Raw genomic sequence first — 20,584 nt, 5'->3', positions numbered from 1 at the left:
ACCCGTTTTCAAGAAATATGCAGTCGATGAAATGGCTCGTGCAAACAACATAATTGTACATCGCCTCCCTCCTTAGCATTGTGAGCTGAACCCTATCGAGCTTATATGGGCTCAAATAAAAAACCGAGTGGCAAGGGAAAACTTGAGTTTTAAAATGGAGGAGGTGAAGTGCTTGTTAGCTACTGCCATACAAAATGTCACACCTGAGTCTTGGAAAAATTGTATAAGACACACTATAAAAGAAGAAGATAGAATGTGGGACTTAGACACAAGAGTGGACATTTAGGTTGAACCATTAATTATCAATGTAAATAATAGTGATCGCGATAGCTCTTCATCAGCCGACGAGTCGTCTTCATACGATGATTAATATTTTAACTTCCTGTGGAGGTCAAACCATTTTATTAAGATTACTTTCGTATGTAAGTAAGTTTGTTTTGTTAACCTAGTTTTCAAACTAAAATACATTTTGTACCAATATACTTTGCTCTTAAAAAAAATGAATACTTCTTATATATATTAGGTATATTCGATTCGATTTATTTTATTTAATTATAATATATATGTGTGAGTGTTTATATGTTCACTAAAAGTAAAAGTTCACTTCATGTAATCGGCAAGTTCAGAATTGGATTTTCATAATTATGTAAATTAGTATATTTAAAATGTAAGTAATTCCAATGAAAAGAAACCTTTCATTGAAATAACAGCAGGGTAAATCTCTCTACCTGCCTTTTTGATAATTAATTTTTGTAACAAACAAAAAATGTCATTAAAAAAAATTATAGTTTGTCATTAAATGTCATAGAAAGTTTCTTTGTCTCGTATGTTTTGTACAAAATTATGGAATTTGAAAGTAAGTATTTTTTTGTGATAAGAAGTATACACTTCAAAGTTAAATATAAGTCTCATATCATATTATATTAAGATTAATTTTGAAAAGTCACTGCAACAGTGTGAACGATACGCTACTGAATGCTAAGAGGTCAATGAGCAAATTATCTCTCTCTATATTATGACAACGTTGATCTACTATTCCTTTCTACCGGTCCTAGAATGCGATGTTGTCATGTATGACTTTTACAAAGAATATTATCGTACTTTAGATGTTTTCTATATATAAGTATTGTATATAAATATAATATTATACATAAATATTGATGTTACTAAATACATTTTATTATATACTTTAACAAATACAAAACGATTATTAATATGATAATTTTGCTGCATGTCAAAGATTAAATGATAAATTGGTAGAATATCTATCATTACAAACTGGCAACGATGTTGTTGGTTTATCGCATTCACAGTTCGGAGAATTTACTGCCTACAAATTTGATTCTCAAGTATAGTAATGAAGCTTTCAAAGTTTCTAAAATAATAATATAAAGTTTTTTAAAGTGCCCTGTGATAATCTAAATTGTTATTCATTCCTTAAACCAATGTTTGTTTTTTAAAAAAATTATAAAAAAAGAAATTGCAACTCCATTAAACATGGTGCTCTGTTAATTTTTTTCGAGAATTTTTTGCAGACCATTTCAATCTAATGTCGGCCGCAAAGTGACTAAAATTGCTTTTTGTTTAATAAGAATCCTTTGATATCCTTTTTTTTACAGCTATACATGAAATTGCACACAATTTGGCATTTGGGCACGCACGACCGTTGCACAACAAATTATTTGGATTTTTTGCGAATTTGCCAATAGGATTACCGATTACTATAAGCTTTAAAAAATACCACTTGGAGCACCACAGAGTAAGTTTTTATTATATAAATTAGTATATATACATCATACATATAGTACGTTAAGTAAAAAACATGTTATCTTTTTAAGAACATATGAACGTGGCGTAATACCAAAGAAATGGCTTAACTCCGAATTCATAGTTGTACCAAATAAATCCACTTCCCGCAAATGCGATGAATTTAGGCTCATTAGCTTAATGAGTCACTTACTAAAAATATTCCTAAAGATTATACACAATCGAATTTATAAAAAATGTGAAATAGACATAAGTGACTCTCAGTTCCGATTTAGAAAGCGCCTTGGGAACAAGAGAAGCGCTGTTTGCGATTCCAAACACTCATTCGAAAATGCCTCGATCCCAGAAAAAAGTATATCTCTGTTACATCGACAACCATAAGGCTTTTGATAAAAAACTAGAGTCCAGCGTAGACTTTGAAAAAGATACAATATTCACTGATTGGATGCTACGCCACTGGTAGCAAACAATTTCTAATTTCATAAGATTACTATAGAGCGTTCCAAGTTAAGAAAATAACATTGCGGAGATAGGGCCATGTATTTCTTATGGACGATAGAAGCGCAGCGATGCCACGATGAACACAAGCATGATTCAGGGTTGTATAATTATTTGTATTTTCGTTTTCACAGACATGAATTAAATTATTGTTTTTTAACGTAATTGACCAAAAGTGCCCATTCGAAACAAGAGATGAAAAGTAGGGAAAATGATTTTAATTAAATAAATAGTATTTACAAAAGATAATTTTATTTTATCTTATTTTAATTATAGTAACGACAGTTTATTTGTTTTTCGGTAAGAATATCATATACCATGAATCATAGAAATCAGTAGAAAATATTGCTTAGTTAAATCATACACTTTGCCGGCTATTAAAAATTTAAAAGCAAATAAACGGACCGCTTGGAATGCATATATCTAATTACTAATTGCAACTTAAAAGAATACGGTGTACGTATGTCAGCGATTTTATGTCGTTCTCTGAGACTACATAATGATAATAAGGCTTTGTGGTTCTTCAGTTGTTATTCTGACTTTACAGTTAAATGTTAATTGAAAATGGAAATTCGAAAAATATATCGACAATCTAGTAAACCGCATGCCTGAGAGTTTTGGCAACACTGATCTCCATAAGCCTAATGTTATTTTCTTAACGTGGAACGCTGTATAGCTAACTTTCTCCGAGCAAATTCCAAAGAAATCGCTAGTCCAACCTAGAAAATCGGTTAGGAATCATTTAAAAGGGGGTTTTAGCTACCTAATAAAAATTTCAAAGAAATTTCTCCTGACCCCTGATATGTGAGGCAGTGATAATTTGAAAGTAGTCACGTTGTCAGTGTCAGATTGTATCCCAGCTTAGCTAGTCGCGTCTTGGTTAGAGTTTTCAACTCTTGCATATTAGTCAGTGTCAGTTTAGTATTCGATCAAAGGGGTCGACGCATTTCTATTTTAAGAGTTTTAGACTCTCGCGTATTGAGTTCTTCTTCTTCTTCTTAGCCTTCTGTCATCCATATTTGAACATAGGCCTCTCCCAACTCCTTCCATCGGTCTCTATCCTGAGCAACATATTTCCAATTTGTTTCGGCTATTCTTTTAATATCATCAACCTATCTCATCTGTGGTCTTCCTCTTGGTCGTTTACTTTCGTAAGGTCTCCAATGTTGTATTGTAGTATTCCAACGTTGGTCTTTTTATCTAGCAGTGGGTCCCGCGAAGCTCCATTTAAGTTTGGCAATTTTTGTTGCCATGTCCTCTACTTTTGTTTTGGATCTTACCCAGTCGTTCCTCTTTTTATCTGACAGTCGTATACCTAACATTGCTCTTTCCATTGTTCTTTCTGTTGTGGCTAGTTTATTCATGTTTGCCTTGGTTAGGGTCCAGGCTTGACATCCATATGTCATGATAGGAAGGACGCATTGGTTGAACACTTTGCTCCTCAAGTATTGGGGTATTTTGCGGTTCTTAAGTATCCAACTAAGTTTTCCAAATCCTGCCCATGCTAGTCTTGCTCTTCTAGTAATTTCCGCACTTTGGTCCTCTTTGTCAAGTTTCAGGATTTGGCCTAGGTAGATATATTCCTGGATTTGTTCTATCTTACTGCCATTTATAGTTATACGTCTGGGGTCATCTGTGTTTGTCATTGAGTATACTTAGTTATTGTTATATAGCTTATAGTTTAAAGGCTACATGTTTCACAAACGCTCATTATTAATCAAGTATATTAATACTGAAGGAAACATCCTTGGTTCATGTGACAATTATATTAGTATCATCTTTACACTGTAACAGTGCTCTCATGTGGTGTTTCGCCGACTCGTGTAATTGGACAGTGATCGGCGGTTTAGATATAGAAACTTTGGCTAGATCTTAACTTAGTTGTAGTAACAAAGTTAATCATTAAATTACGTATTGTTTAATGCTTGTGTTCTTATTTCCTACGTTAGTGGGTGGTCCTTCGAATTGGAATTAATTACATTACTTAGTACGCTCTAAATGGTAGTAAGATCGACATCTTAAGTTGTGAAACAAATCTTCCGTCTATTCCTACCACTGATTTTAAAGAAGCATAGGAAAGAATTGATAGGAAAAAAATTCGTCAAGAATTTTAGTGAAAAATAAAGTATTTTAAATGTAACTTTTTACCCTAGGCCTACAAGGACTATTGTGCTCTATAAATAAATGATTATCTTCAGTTCTTTGGACTAGCTGAGATGAGTTATTCCAAGCAACTTGCTGGAATTTATTTAACAAAAAGATTCCGTTTCTTCGTCAAGTTCATCTTTAGTTCCTAATGAGACCAGAAATTCGATTGTCTCTTCTAATTGAAGCTTAAAAATAAAGCTTGAGGCTGAGCTATGTCGGCCACACTATAATACCATTAATATCTTCTATTGTAGTGTATCTCATTGTTTGTATTATGCTTCATCTTCATCTAATAAATATTTGCAGCTGGTCCGTATTTATTTGTCTAGATAACAAAAGATAAAAAATTTAAAAATCTGTAAACAAGCGTAATATATTGCTTTGAAAATCCTAGACAAAATCCCAGTTTGAATTTTAAAGTCTTGTTTAATTTATTATATTTTTAACTGATAGTAATACCTAGAAATAGTTTTTATATTTGTACAGGTGTTAGTTTTTCATTATTTAACGAATAGGTATTAACATAAAGATAAGTGTTATATGATAAGTGAGAAATTATAATGTATTCCACAATGGTTTTTCAAGGAGTCGAAAGTACCACCTGGCATTTATTGCCAAACATCAAAACTGACGGCGCGGCGGTTAAAATAAAAAAACAAAGCAAAAATAAATAGTTTTACGCACTCAAAACATGGAATTGATGAGTCATACGCCAATTATCCTGTCCAGTCATCCAAAATATGGATCATGTCAACAATCGTAGAACCCTAAAAAATTACTAGATCCTTTTAAAACGAATGTTTTGCAAGTTATCCCGATCTGAATGAAAAAATGTTTCAAAAATTAAATCCCACCCATTCAAAAGTATACAAAAAGGCATACACAGGATGGTTGTATATATAGCATTTTGGAAAATAATAAATCTAATATCGATAATTAATATTTGCCTTGTTTGTCTTTCACTCATAATTTATAAACAAAGTCCCATGATTAACGGTTTCTTAATATGGTTTAATAACGGTTTCATAATTATTATGTGTAACGTATGTGTGACGTATTTCCATTTTTTAATTTAACATAAAGTAAAAACTGATTGACCACAATAAAGCAAAAATGTGAAAAAAATAATTTAATTAATAGTAATTATTTAATCTAAAGTTTTAAATTATTAACCAAGAATAATTTCTACTATGATGCGTACACTCTTGTCACGGAATAATCACTATCCTTCGTGGATTAGTGGTAAGAATTCGACACAGACGTCGCAGACGATTAGGGTTCAAAACCTACATGTGGTTTTATTTATTTTTTTTTTAATAATTTGAAATTATGCAGAGATCGTTTTGCTTTGAATCGCTAAACATTTATGTCAGTCGTTACTAGTATTAGAAGTGTTTAAAGTTAAACACAAATATCTTATTGAAAAAACAATGTCGTACTTTCGAAAATAAAGTAATAATTCTTCAAACATAAAAGAACGTTCTAAATAAATGTACTTCCAAAAATATTTAAATAGGTAGAAATTCTATAAAAATAAAAAAAAATTATTCTAATGAAATGTATTTACAATAAATGTTCGAATAAGCCTCCATTAGCAGCAGAACAATAACCCAATCTATTAAAAAAGTTTCGTCTAACATTAGTTAATGTTTCTGAACTAATACCTCTCATTGAATCAGAGATCTTTTCTCTTAATTCTTGGAGAGAATTAGGCCTATCGTCTTCAATTCCATATAGCTTGCACTTGATATATCCCCACATAAAAAAATCACAAGGTGCAAGATCAGGTGATCTTGCAGGCTAAAAAATATCTCCGTGGCCACTAATCAATCGATTAGGAAAAATCGCACTGAGATATTCACTGACGATGCGAGAATTAGGTGCAGGACAACCATCGTGTTGAAACCATATGGAATCGAAAGATATTGGTAAATTACGAAGGGCTGGGACAATTTGATTTTGCAGAAGTTCCAAGTATTTCCGCCCAGTCAACATACCGTCTATAAAAAATGGACCAATGACATGATTCCCTATTATTCCCCATTGAATTGTGACGGCCCTGCAATGAAAACGTACATTCATCGGTGAACAAAACGTTCTCTAAAAAATTTTCATCGTGATGTGACATTTCCATTGTAGTTTGACAAAATTCTAAACGTCTATATTGATCACCAAGGAATTGTTCGTTGGGTTTATGAAGTTTATAGGGACGGTATCCATGTCTTTTCAAAATTTTCTAAATTTTGAAATTCCATATTGTTCTCCGAGACGAGATGTTGATTGGGTAGGATTTTGCTCAATACTTGCACAAATCAAAGTGTCCCTTAGTTCCAAATCTGGATTTACCTCCCTTCGTCTACGAACTCCTCTTGGAGTGAACACGGATCCATAAGTAAAAAAATTACGTATAATAGACTGAATTGTTGATCGTGCTGGAGCCGGCCTATTTGGAAACATATTTAAATATTGTTGTCTAATCATGTTGTCTGATAATCCATTCACATGCCAGACAACAATTTGCACTTTTTCCTCGACCGTTAAAACCATTTTCACGAATTGTTCTTTCAATAAAAAGTTTCTGTTTACCGTGCAAAAACACTTCTCGGTATGTTATTATTTTTGATGGCTTGATGATTTGGTTAGCTGTAAAGCAGGCAGCTGTTCGCGCGCATCCATTACAATGTTGTTAATTGTTTTGAAAATCATTACCTGTACAGAGGAATTGATATTAACACTGAGAATTTAGTGATGGATTTGGCATTAAACAGTCTTAACCGGATTATTTTGCAATCACAACTGAAGACTGTAAAACTGAAATTGAATTTGAATTATTTTGTATTTCTATTTTTTAACATTGGAATAAGAATAAATTGTAAATAATGAGTTTTTCGAAAACTTTTTACCTAATATGTATCATATTTTCTATTATTTTTTGATTGAGTAAAACAAAAATTTTATCCTTGGTGTGAATTGAACCTCAATCTTCTTGTCAGTAGACCACGTCTCTAACTATTACGCCAATTCCAGATACAATAATTGTTTTCGGATAGAACATACCTACCTTTAGTTTAATAAAATATTTCAGTTAAGTTATTTTTATTATTAAATAAACTTAAAGATTTATAATTTAAAATCGCTAATAATTAATGTTTTTTACTATAATATATCTTAATTTATTCAATCATTTATTCTAACATCAGAAATTATTAAAATAAAATATTTTCGAGGTCATCCGTATAATTATGAATGAAGTGAAATAGCCACGTCAAGAACTAGCTTTATCTCATACTATCTCACAACTTAATCTGTCTTCTATCCTTTCCGCTATTTTGCCGGGTGGTAAGACACTCATCACTGTATATGTACATGTACAATTATTATCACAAAACGTGATATTGGCCACTTATATACCATCCGTGACTTTTTATTGTTAGAAATTTTCGTCAGTAGTTTTGGTAATTAAGAGTTCGCAGTTAATTATTTAAATACTTTATTCTACAGTAAGAATTAAAACTAAACATGTGCTACATTATTAAATAAGATTAAAAATGCCAGTTGACTACCGGACCGGAGTCACTTTATTACATTGTGAACTAGTGTTGCCAAGTACAAAATTCCAATAATTACAATATTTTATCTAAAAAGCAACTATTTTGATATGTTTCATTTAAATTAACTCTTTTTTGTAGTACCAAGGTGACGAACAGAAAGATACAGACATCCCAACGTACATAGAGGCCAAACTATTTTGTACGACCTTTGGGAAATTTATTTGGGTGATACTGCAACCGTTTTTCTACTCATTTCGTCCGCTCGTAGTTTATCCGAAGCCGCCCACGTTTTTAGAATTCGTAAACCTAGTAATTCAACTCGCCTTCGATGCTCTTGTCGTTTATTTTTTGGGTAAGATAAAAATGTAATAAATGTTTTATGTTATTTTTTAATTAATGTTTGTTTGTACAATAGGATTACAACATTTTGATAATTAAATGTTGACTTATTGAATAATATACTATACAGGGTGCAGCAGATAAATGGTCAATTAGAAATATCTCGAGAACTAAAGGAAACTGAATCATGAAAATTGGATAGAAGAGGTTTTGAATAGTGAACTGTTTAATGAAAATATTTTTATCTCTGTGCTACTTTTGTATACCGGAAGTTGGTTATAACTTCGTTTTTTTAATGGGGCACCCTGTATATTTTTTATTTTAGAAATATTCACGTTATTCTGAACATTTTTTGTTAATACTTCCCTATACCTAGCGTTAACCTTTTTTTGAGTTATAATGGTTTTTATAGGAATAGTAAGCTTTTTTACCATGTATATAAAGTTCAATATCCTTTAATGTAATTTGAATAAAAGTTTAAATTCCTTAGGAACTTATTAAACACATACAGCTTTAATTGTTTACAGTGTAAAGTTGCCTTTTTTATTATACAGTGTGCTGTCAAACTTGGCATAAAACCGGCATCCTAAATTTTCGCCTAATTCCTTTTGTTCAAATAATTGGCAGTTTATCTGTTGCACCCTGTATAGGTATGCATTCAGAACCGTTACCGTAGTTTTACCTATGACCTAGGACAACTTGAAAAGTCATCGGCCAAAACCTGAGGTTTTTTTATTAAACAATTGTTTCAATTAATAAACTAAGGTTAATTTCATTTTTCTTTTATATTTAGGAGGAAGAATGTTGGGATACCTTCTGCTGGGCTCTGTTATGGCTATGGGCCTCCATCCGGTAGCGGGACACTTCATCAGTGAACATTACATGTTCAAAAAGGGCTATGAAACGTACAGTTACTATGGTCCATTGAACTGGATAACATTTAACGTGGGGTATCATAACGAACACCACGATTTTCCTGCCGTTCCTGGTTCAAGATTACCAGACGTGAGTCATATTACTAGTTTAATTGAAAATATATCACTAATAATAAAAGTTAACAATAATTTAATAATAAACTGTTATAGCGTAAACGAAAATAAGGTGAAAAAATGACTTTCTTTTGTAAGTGGAAAAAGTTGCATACATCGAGGTTTTTCTTATTTATTTTTTAATATAGTCTTCGTTTCCCAGACTGACGCCACAAAAAATTAAGATACATTCCGAAGGACAGGCCTGGTAGTTATTTATGGATTCCAATTATCCATATTATCCAAGTCGATAAAAGTTAAATTTTGTGTCACATTGACTCTCATGATTAATTATAAATGCTTATCAAACAGTTTAATATTTAAAAAGTTAAACAATGTAAAAAACATTAATTATTTTAATCAAATAATTTAAAACATGTCTATAAAAAATTATATAGCAAATTAAAATTATAAAACTATTCGCGACTGCAATTCAAAGAGATTTTGTAATTCAGTTTGAGATATGTGTAACATAAAATATTTTTTAATTTATAATTATCATCTATTGTAACGTTTCGTTTTTCTACTAATGGCCCTTAAAATTTTGATGGTGCTCAACACACAGTATTTCGTAGACTGTTTTATTACGTCTAAGTACCCATATCATTAATTTCGTCTGTGTTTAGATTAAGTTAAAAAGTATGAGTAATCCTGCCGTTTAACCGATTTAATATTATAAACACAGCGCTTTCTTTGTGGAAGTTGTTTATATTAACCTTAAGTTCAAGTTATCTGGCTAAAGGGTATATACAGCGTGTTTCAAAAAAAGGCAACCCCGTCTCTAGGGTAGGTAAAAAACTGAAAAATAATTGAGGTTTGCTTAGTAAAAAATTTTTGTAACGCCACCCGTTTTCAAGATACAGGGCGTCGAAGAAAAAAAAATTTTACGCATTTTTACGATTTTGCCGAAACTACTGGCAACATTGTAATAAAATTTTATACGAATGTAGCTGTTTTGGAAGCTGATACACCCCATGAATTTGTTTTTATATCTGATTCTCATAGAGGGCGCTAGTTACACGGATCGTACTAAGTATTAGTCAATATAACTTTTTTAAGAGTATAATTATTAATCAAAATTTCAAGTAAACTTAAACATCATTCAATTTTACACGAAAAAGGTACTCTTGGTAAAACTCGATACTGTGTACCGTTTTCGGAATATTTTGATTTGAAAATTATGAAGTAATAATTGATGCTGGTAGTAATGATAAAGTTCTAATAGGTATACCTCTATTTTCTCCAAGTGTGCCATGGAAATCTGACATTTATTGATTGTTATGACGATAAATCAACAATAATTAGAGTTTTGAAACCTTGTTATTTGTAAAATCAAATCAAAATGTACTCAAATGTTGAATACACTGACATGTTATTAACCTTAGGCGAATGTTTAGGATGTTCTAGTGCAGCTGTGACACGTTATGCAGAAAAGTTTCCTAGAAGAAACTTACCAAGTAAAAAAACATTTAGAGCAGTTGAACGACGTTGTCGAGAAACTGGGAATGTGAGACCAAATGAAATAAATTCTGGTAGACCAAGAACAACAAGAACAATTAATAAAGTAAATAATATTTTAAATTTACTTGATCAAGATCCAACAGTTAGCGTAAGGAATATAGCAAGACAAACAAATACTTCTCCTTCAAGTACTTGGCGGATACTGAAAGAACAGCAATTACATCCTTATCATTACAGACAAGTCCAAGAGTTCTTGCCAGATGATCTACCGGTTAGAGTGGATTTTTGTGAAACATTGCAACAAAGGACAGCCCACAATCCAAATTTTTTAAAATGCATTCTTTTTACGGACGAGGCCACCTTTACGCGACAAGGTATGTTTAACTCCCATAATGCACACTACTGGTGTGATGAGAATCCACGAGTCAAAAGGGTATCACATTACCAACACTCATTTAAAGTTAATGTTTGGGCAGCAACTTTAGGTAACAAATTAATAGGTTATCATATTTTACCTGAAAATTTAAATGGTGATATGTATCTTGATTTTTTAAACAATTCCTTATTCGAGATATTAGAAGATTTAACGCTAAACAAGCGAAGATCTTTATTTTTTATGCACGATGGAGCTCCACCACACTTTGATAGAAGGTGTCGTAATTGGTTGAGTAATCATTTTCCGAATCTATGGATTGGTAGAGGTGCAGAAGCTCCGATTCATTGGCCTCCTTGGTCATGCAATTTTAACCCTTTGGACTACGCAGATTGGTCGTATATTAAGGAAAAAGTCTATGCTACAGAGGTAAATTCACGCCAAGAATTGGAAGAAAGAATTCAACGTCAATTTAATAACATCATAGCTGATCCCCTACAGTTTAGAAGGTTAATGGAATTTTTAGAAAAAAGAATAGACTTGTGTATTCGCGAAAACGGAGGGCATTTTGAACACTTACTGTAATTGAATTTTATTTTATGTTCTTAGTCATTAATTTAATTTTCTTCTTGTGAGTTTTGTTTAATTACTAACTATTTTATACCAGCATCAATTATTACTTCATAATTTTCAAATCATAATTTTCCGAAAACGGTACACAGTATCGAGTTTTACCAAGAGTACCTTTTTCGTGTAAAATTGAATGATTTTTAAGTTTACTTGAAATTTTGATTAATAATTATACTCTTAAAAAAGTTATATTGACTAATACTTAGTACGATCCGTGTAACTAGCGCCCTCTATGAGAATCATATATAAAAACAAATTCATAGGATGTATCAGCTTCCAAAACATATTCGTATAAAATTTCATTACAATGTTGCCAGTAGTTTCGGCAAAATCGTAAAAAATGCGTAAATTTTTTTTCTTCAACGCCCTGTATCTTGAAAACGGATGGCGTTACAAAAATTTTTTACTAAGCAAACCCCAATTATTTTTCAGTTTTTTACCTACCCTAGAGACGGGATTACCTTTTTTTGAAACACCCTGTATAATACCCAGCTTCGCAGATTTGACGCATATTAGTTTAATAACTAGCTAATTACTAGCTAACCGAAAACCAAACAGTGATTAGAATAGAATAGAATTATGCTTTATTGTCACTGAAATTACATAAATCGTCAATATCACAAAATAAAAGTTAACATACACAATCCATTGCAAAATTTAAATAAATTGCATAAGAAAACCTTACGAAGTTTAAGTTGCTGCATATGATACCCAAATATATATAAAAATACTTTAGTTACTTGTAAAGGTACTGTACCTAATTTTTTAGTTATTCGTTAAGAAACTCTTCTACTGAATAATATGGTCTTTCAGATAGATAGGCTTTTGTCATTTTACGGAACTTGGGAAAAGATATTGCAGATTTGAGTTGTAACGGGAGATGGTTGTATAATTTTTTTGCCGAATTTAATATAGATTTCTTTACTAACTCAGTGGACGAGATCGGTAAATACACATCAAAGGTTAAATTTCTGGTTGAGTAGTCATGTTTAGGTCTTGCTAGAAAAACATGTAGGTGTTTACGATTAAGCAAACAGTTTCTAAAATATATAAAGAAGGAAGAGTTAAAATCCCGTGATTTTTGAAGTAGCTGCTGCAGTGTGTTATTCTACTAAGGCCAAAAACATACCGTATTGCTCTTTTTTGTAATTTAAAAATAACATCAGATTTTACAGCTGGACTAGAACCCCAAAAAGGAAGACCATATCGAATATGAGACTCGAACAAAGAAAAATATGTTATTTTAGAATATGCTAAATTGATTTCCTTCGAAACAGATCTTATTGCATAGCAGGCTGAGGCTAGTTTCTCACTTAAAAATGGATATTATTTAAGGTTGCTGTTTACCAAGAAATACCAAGAAATTTTACAGAATCAACGATACTGATCTGGCTGTTATTAAGAAGCAAGGATTGAAGAGCTCCTTTATAGGATAATGATACTGTCTTATCCACGTTAAAAGAGAGTAAGAAGTTATAGTTGCATAAAAAGTTGCAATATTAGGGTTCCTTCAGGTGATACTGGTATCATCAGCAAAAAGAACAATTTGTATTCATGGATTTTTAAGTTAGTGATGTCATTTATAAAGATAAGGAAAAGTAGAGGACTTAATACTGAACCTTGTGGTACTCCACATACAATGCTATTGTGACTAGAGTCAGTATCATTTACACAATCAAAAGCTTTGGTATAGTCACAAAAAACAGTATAATAAAGATTATTATTTAGTGCTTGATAGACCTCATGGTGTACAGAAAACATAGCATCAATGGTAGATTTATTAGATAAAAGCTGACTTTGGGATAAAATGTTGTTTTCAATCAGGAAGGACATAAGTCGGGCTTTTATAAGTCTCTCGATAATTTTGTATGTGACCGATAGTAAGGCAATAGGTCTATAGTTGCAGATATTCAATTTTTCACCACCCTTATAAAGAGGAATAATAATGGCTGTCTTTAGGCACTCTGGAAATATACCTTTTTCAAAGGAATCGTTAATTAGTGAGACCAGGACTTCCAACACATTTCTTGGAAGATTTAAAAATTTTTATGGATTACTAACAGGGAACCATAAGCTCCTACTCGAAAAAATTATTTCTTCATCCGAACTGTAGAACTGGAGTTTGCCAACCAAAGTTGGCAACATTGCAATTTTATTTTCTGTTTATTAAAATTTCATACTGGCTGGTAGGTTATGTTATGACAATGGTTTTCTTTTATTCACAAACATGGGGAGAATGTATTAACAACTTAAGAATGAACTATTAAAAACTAGCTGACTATCAAAAACTATAAAAGTTCAATAAGCTCCTCTTTTGAGTCGTAAGGAACAGAAATCTCTGGCTAATGAACGAATCTGGTCGAGGTGTCAATAGCGACTTTACCATTTCCAATATCTATCAGTCCCTATAATGACCTCGTATGGACCAATGTACATTTATCCCAAATTGAATTTATCCCTTAGAGACAGAGTTTCAAATCGTCCTCCGTCCTCTAGAGACGTCCTCCAACAAGGTGGTCGGACGAAATTCAGCACAACTAGATTCAGGGTGCTTAAGATCAGATGCAGCGGAATTATTTACGGGAGGCCTATGTTTAGCAGTGGACTGAAAACGGCTGATGATGATTACTTAGGTTAAAGATTAACTGTTCCGAGGCATAATCCTGTTTCTATGTGCTGTATGGTGTTAAAGTCTATCAGTAGAAACAGTCTAACCTGGCTGAAGACCCCCTCCTCCTTTATCCGGTCTTGGGACCGGCAATAGTTCTGTCGAGTTACTCGATCCACCCAACAAAACTGCATGCGGAGTTTTGAACAATTAAAAACATTAATAAAATTATAAAACAATAAAATACCGGAAGAATGGACAACGAGCTAATTCTACTATTCAAAAAGGAGATAAAAAACAGTCAGAAAATTACAGAGGATAAGTTTAGAGATGAAAAACAGGGTTTTCGTAGTGGAAGATCGTGTACAGATGCAATATTCGTTATAAAGCAAATTACTGAGAAATCACTAGAGTATAATAGACCAGTATTTCTGTGTCTGACTGACCTCAAGAAAGCGTAAGACTCAAAGATGTAATCCATCTTCTGTATAACACAGAAGTTCCCTTAAATATTATAAAAACTATCGAAAACATCTACCAAAACCACAAAATGGAAGTCAGAATAGATAGACAATTACAGAACCTATAGAAATAGGCAGCGGAATAAGACAAGGGGATTCATTGAGCCCCATGCTCTTTAATTTGATCATAGATGAAGTTATCAAAAAGCGTTAACAAAGGAAGAGGATACAGAATGGAAACAAAGAAATAAAAATACTCTGTTACGCAGACGACGCAATATTGATAGCCCTAGATGAAGATATTCTGCAAACACTGGTCTACAGATTTAACATAAGAGCAAAAGAATTTAATATGACAATGTCATCTCAGAAAACTAAAACAATAGTAGTCAGCAAAGAATCAACCAGATGTAAAATAGAAATTGATGGCATCAGTATTGAATAAGTAATGGAAATAAAATACCTGGGAATTACACTGTCTAGCTATGGCGACCTGGACAAAGAAGTGAGAGATCAAGTACAAAAAGGAAATAGACTGGCAGGATGCCTTAATAACACTATATGGCAAAACAGACACATTAACACTGAGATGAAGTTAAGAATTTATAAAGCCGGTGTAAGACTAATAATTACATATGCCTGAGAAGCAAGATCCGACACAGCCACAACGCAAATGCTACTGGAAACGGCAGAGATGAGAGTACCGAGAAGAATTACAGGAAATACGCTGAGAGATCGAAAGAGAAGTGAAGACATTAGAAGAAAATGTAACGTACAGTATATAAATGAATGGACACAAAATAGAAAAACAGAATGGAATAACCACTTAAGCAGAATGGAGGAGACCCGTGTAGTCAAAATAGCAAGAGATAAGTCACCAATCGGCAGAAGAAGTATCGGACGACCTTGCAAAAGATGGAGTCACAACCTTCCATAGAGGTACCTATTAATCCGCCAATGAACAAACAGAATTGCTTATAAAGAGGAAGAAGAAGAAAGATTAACTGAATTTAAATAAAACAATAACAATATCCCAATTATATTTCGTATTACATATTTACCCTGGGGTTTTTAAAAACAGTTGTCTTCCGAAATATTCTAAACTACATATGTAACTACTAGCAACAGTTAATAGTCCACGCAAAAGAAGAATCTAGTGAGATTTTTAGTAACTTTTTGGCTGTAAATCAAGCTTTTAAAAATGTCTTTGTTAATTTGAAATGAAAAAGACAGTAAAGATTCCATTTCACGTACAAATCGTCTATGTATCTGTTTATACGTATTTCGCTTTAATAAAGCTCATCAGAACAGTTATTCATAGGCGTTCTCAACGTGAAAAATAGATCTTTCCTGTCTTTAAGAAGCAACAATAAAATGGCTTCGAAACGGACGCAATAGCGACATCTGATATTAAATCCGTAAAATAGTTTCGAAACACAATTCAGATAACTGCCTTAACCTGAGCCTTCTATAAATTTCAAGGCATAGCCAGACGTTGATAAAGATGTTAATAGAAGGCTCAGATTAACGCAGTTATCTGAATTGTGTTTCGAAACTATTTTACAGATTTAATATCAGATGTCGCTATTGCGTCCGTTTCGAAGCCATTTTATTGTTGCTTCTTAAAGACAGGGAAGATCTATTTTTCACGTTGAGAACGCCTATGAATAACTGTTCTGATGAGCTTTATTAAAGCGAAATACGTATAAACAGATACATAGACGATTTGTACGTGAAATGGAATCTTTACTGTCTTTTTCATTTTATTCGGATCTACTCTGTATGAGTACAAGAAACCAATTCGCTAACGATTTCTGCTTAGTTGAGGAGACATGTCGGGGAATGCAAATTTTAGATTCCCCATGTCTCTATTAACATCTTTATCAACGTCTGGCTATGCCTTGCAATTTATAGAAAGCTCAGATTAAGGCAGTTATCTGAATTGTGTTTCGAAACTGTCTTTGTTAATGTTTAAATATGGTTTTGAGACTGATATATTACCCAATAAATAAATGCAAATTATTTTTTATAGGTAAAGAGGATAGCACCGGAATTCTACGACAACCTACCGCAGCACCACAGCTGGACGGCAGTTTTATATGACTTCGTGATGGATCCAGATGTAGGACCTTACGCCAGAATCAGGCGGAAAGCCAAAGGCTTATCATCGTAATTTCCATCAAGACACCAAATTACCTAGTACATTTTATTGCTCGCGTCTCATTTTCATTGTCTACGACAAAATGAGACGAGAGGAGTAAAATCTTTTGCTTATGTGTGGTTTAAAGTAGCATTTAGTTGACTGTACATAACCAGTGACTTCGTTCTTTTTAAATATAGCTTATTTATAATATAATACTTATTTAAAAAATATTATTCTTTCTTCAACATTGTGATATATGTACAGTGATTAGATTTCCTCTGTAAAGATTATAATTTCTAAAAAAAGTTGTTAAAAATATTCTCAAAATTCTTGTTTATTTGCCTATTCTTTTGCTTTCCCACACACAGCCAATGTTCTAACCTCACAATTGTTTGCTGTCAACCTGAGTTTTTATTATAAGGTTTTCTGAAGATTATTCACATGTGCCTTGAAGTTTTTACCTACTTTTACATCGTAGATTGTGTATTTTAATAAAGTATTTACCTTCTAAAACATAAAATAAACAACTTTTTACCAAGTCAGACTTAATGCCAAACATCAATCAAATGAAATACAAATAATTATGATGTGAGCAGTGATGCCAACCTTCTTGAAAGCTTTTTCCCTCAACTTGCCTTAAAAATTCCCACTTTTATAAAAAAATTCCCTCCCGTTTACAAAATGGGTTTTATAACAGAAATATAAGAATTTGTATATTTAGCCACGTTATGTTCAGCAAAAAAAAAACAATCTTATTTCGGCGCCTTTCACGGCATTTTGGTGTTTTAAAGAAGTAATACCAGTTGCCAAAAACGAGGAAATACTTGAAATAGGTTTAATAGCAGTCATTTTTTTAAAATGTTTCTTACCTGCAGCATGTTTTGCAGTTTTCATTTTTGTCACATAAAATGCATTACACACTTTCCACATACATTTTTTATTATTATGTGGCAAAGCCTTAACCGAGATTTTAAAAGTTACTGCTACCACTATCACTAAATACACTACTGTAGAAGTAACATAACAGAAAGCACAGTACCTATAATGCTTAAAAAGAATTATACTGTGCAGAAAGTACCAAATAAGACAATTTCGGTGGGTTTCCCACTTCCACTACAATATTTATTCAAACAACCATAATTGAAATTTTATTTAAGTACCTAATAAATAAAGACGAAATTATTGGGACAAGTGCTTAAATCAGCATTCATTAAGTTTTATTATATTTTGAGTTAGGGAATAGGTACCTAAAGATCATAATATTTATATAAAAGTATAGTGATCTGGTTGTGAAATGATTACCCAACCATCATCTATTTTAATTTTTGACACTAAGTGCTTTAGATTCTTGAGAGTTATGATATATGATTACGGAATGATGTTTTGTTATGGTTAAGAATACTGAAATAGGAGAACATTATGGAACATTTCAATTACTACCAGGGGGTAAAGATATGTTTAATTCTTTTCGAATACTCTTTTGAATTTTTTTAAAACATATTTTACAATTTGCACTGGAATAAATATTCCCTTTTGAGTTAGTTTTTTCCCTTTTGTGTCAAAAATTACCTCAAAAAGGGAAATTTCCCTCCGGTTGGCAACACTGGATGTGAGTGGATAAGACCTGACGATTGACGAATCCCCGCATGTGTTATACCCATCGAGCAAAAAGACAAAAGAGGGAATGTAAAGGTAGCGGGGGCAAAAATATTGTTAGACAGGAAGTGCCATCTTGAGAGGCCAAATTAAACAAGGAAAGAGAGTCTTTCCTTGTTTAAGAAATCAAATTTAGTTGGGTTATGTTATTATTTGTCCCAACTGTCACATGAAATCTTATTTATATTGAAGTTTTTTAACAATTGTTTCACATTTTAGACTGTTATCGTTAATATTTAATTAAAATTTTCTCGTCTAAGACACATTCTGAAAACTATTTTATAGCTACTGTTAATAAGTGTCGGAAAATTTAAATTTGGCGCATTCGCATTTCCGGATATGTCCGCCATCAGAGGCCACTTTTTTGGTCGCCTTTTCATAACGATTAGATTCCCTCTTTTGTCTTTTTGCTCGATGGTTATACCACATTTGAAATATGACAAGTGACATATGACGTTCAACGACGTAAACTTTGCATTTGCAATTAGTATAAGATGTACAGATTAACTCAGCATAGGTTTGTATAAAAATACTCTTAAAATATAAAAGATCTGACACTTTATATTATTTATTGTGATTTAAAGAAAATCTTTCAGGTAATTTTTTGCATATTGGTATTTTATGCACTGAAATTTTTGAACAAATACCTGAAAACGCGTTAGTAGATTATATAATACTCTAAACTAATGACTGTTCAACAATGTCGATAATAGTAACAAAAAGTTCATTTTCAGTCACTCATTTTGCTGTTGTTGTGACAAAGTCCTTTTCAGCATAAAATCTTAACTAAATTTCCTATTGTCGGTAGCGACATTCATATTATATGTAATTTTTTTTTAAATTCGTGTTTAATCAAGCAACAACTTTTTGCAAAAATCAGTTAAGTTGTAGCATTACATACCCCTCATGCCAATTTTTGGGGCTTTTCTGAAATTTTGTATTCGCAGACAAGAAAAGGGGAGCCTAAAGAGTTATGCGTGAACATTACCTAAAACGCAAGTCTAGAGGTAAGACTCACCTATTATTCTCTCTAGCACTATTTTACGATCTTATGATCATTGAATGTTGTAGAAAGATGGTCATACATTTCGCGCGTTTTTTATTGGATGTGACTATATTATAGTACAATATTTTGACAATTACTTCATTAGTCCTCAATTAGTACTACAATTTAATAGTAAAACATTTACATTTGTTTTAACCGTTTTCAACTGAAAGCTACTTTATACCGGAAAATGCTGTGAAATTATATGTATATTATTTATTGTGATTTAAAAGCATGTTATCAGTTAAGGTAATTTTTGTGAATGTATTGGTATGTCAAATAAAATTGAGCACTTATTGTTTTGAAAAACTTAAAATGCTTACCTGGATAATCGAATATTTAAAATGTAATTTTTTCAGTTAAATTGATACATTGTTTCAAAAACATATTTTTTCAAGGAAAGGAAAAATAAAGAGCGGGTAACAATCAGCCGTGTTTTTTTTAGTGGTAGATAGTGACATACAATGATAACAGATGGACACGGAGAATCTAAGAGTGAACAGACCAAAGGGCGCCCTCAAAAGAGACGGGTAGACAACATACGAGCATTGCCGGGCAAACAGTGATTCAAATTATAACCGGACAGAGAAAGATGGAAGGAGATGTTCACATTATGGTGTGGATAAGTAGTGGTCGACAAAGAGAAGTGTAACAAATTCCTTTAAAATGAGTTTGAGGTAGTTTTCTATCCTACAAAGGGAAGCAACTGATAACTAAGATTGGTTGTAGTATAAAAATCAATATTAAACTCGCTCAGTTATCGGTACTGCCTTTTTCCATGCTAAATGTAATTTTACTGGTGTGATAGAAGAAAGACCTGTCTTGATTTTACGAATAAAAAAAGCATACAAATTTAGAATTACAAAAAACGCAGAG

At 32.2% G+C, this 20,584-nt stretch overlaps 1 protein-coding gene across 1 annotated transcript in view; it reads left to right on the top strand.

Moving 5' to 3' along the window:
* ifc (delta4-sphingolipid-FADS-like protein ifc) overlaps positions 1–20,137 on the top strand; it is a 46,159-nt gene extending 26,022 nt beyond the window's left edge. Inside the window, exons 3-6 of the mRNA XM_072524076.1 lie at positions 1,620–1,759; positions 8,103–8,316; positions 9,097–9,308; positions 16,897–20,137. Coding sequence (XP_072380177.1) covers positions 1,620–1,759; positions 8,103–8,316; positions 9,097–9,308; positions 16,897–17,037 — 707 coding nt within the window. The 3' untranslated portion in view covers positions 17,038–20,137. The remainder of the gene's footprint in view (positions 1–1,619; positions 1,760–8,102; positions 8,317–9,096; positions 9,309–16,896) is intronic.
* The last annotated feature ends 447 nt before the right edge of the window (positions 20,138–20,584 follow it).

This window comes from Diabrotica undecimpunctata, chromosome 2 (assembly GCF_040954645.1).
Source record: "Diabrotica undecimpunctata isolate CICGRU chromosome 2, icDiaUnde3, whole genome shotgun sequence".
NCBI classification, from domain to species: Eukaryota; Metazoa; Arthropoda; class Insecta; order Coleoptera; family Chrysomelidae; genus Diabrotica; species Diabrotica undecimpunctata.
This window is presented reverse-complemented; position numbering and strand designations above follow the sequence as displayed.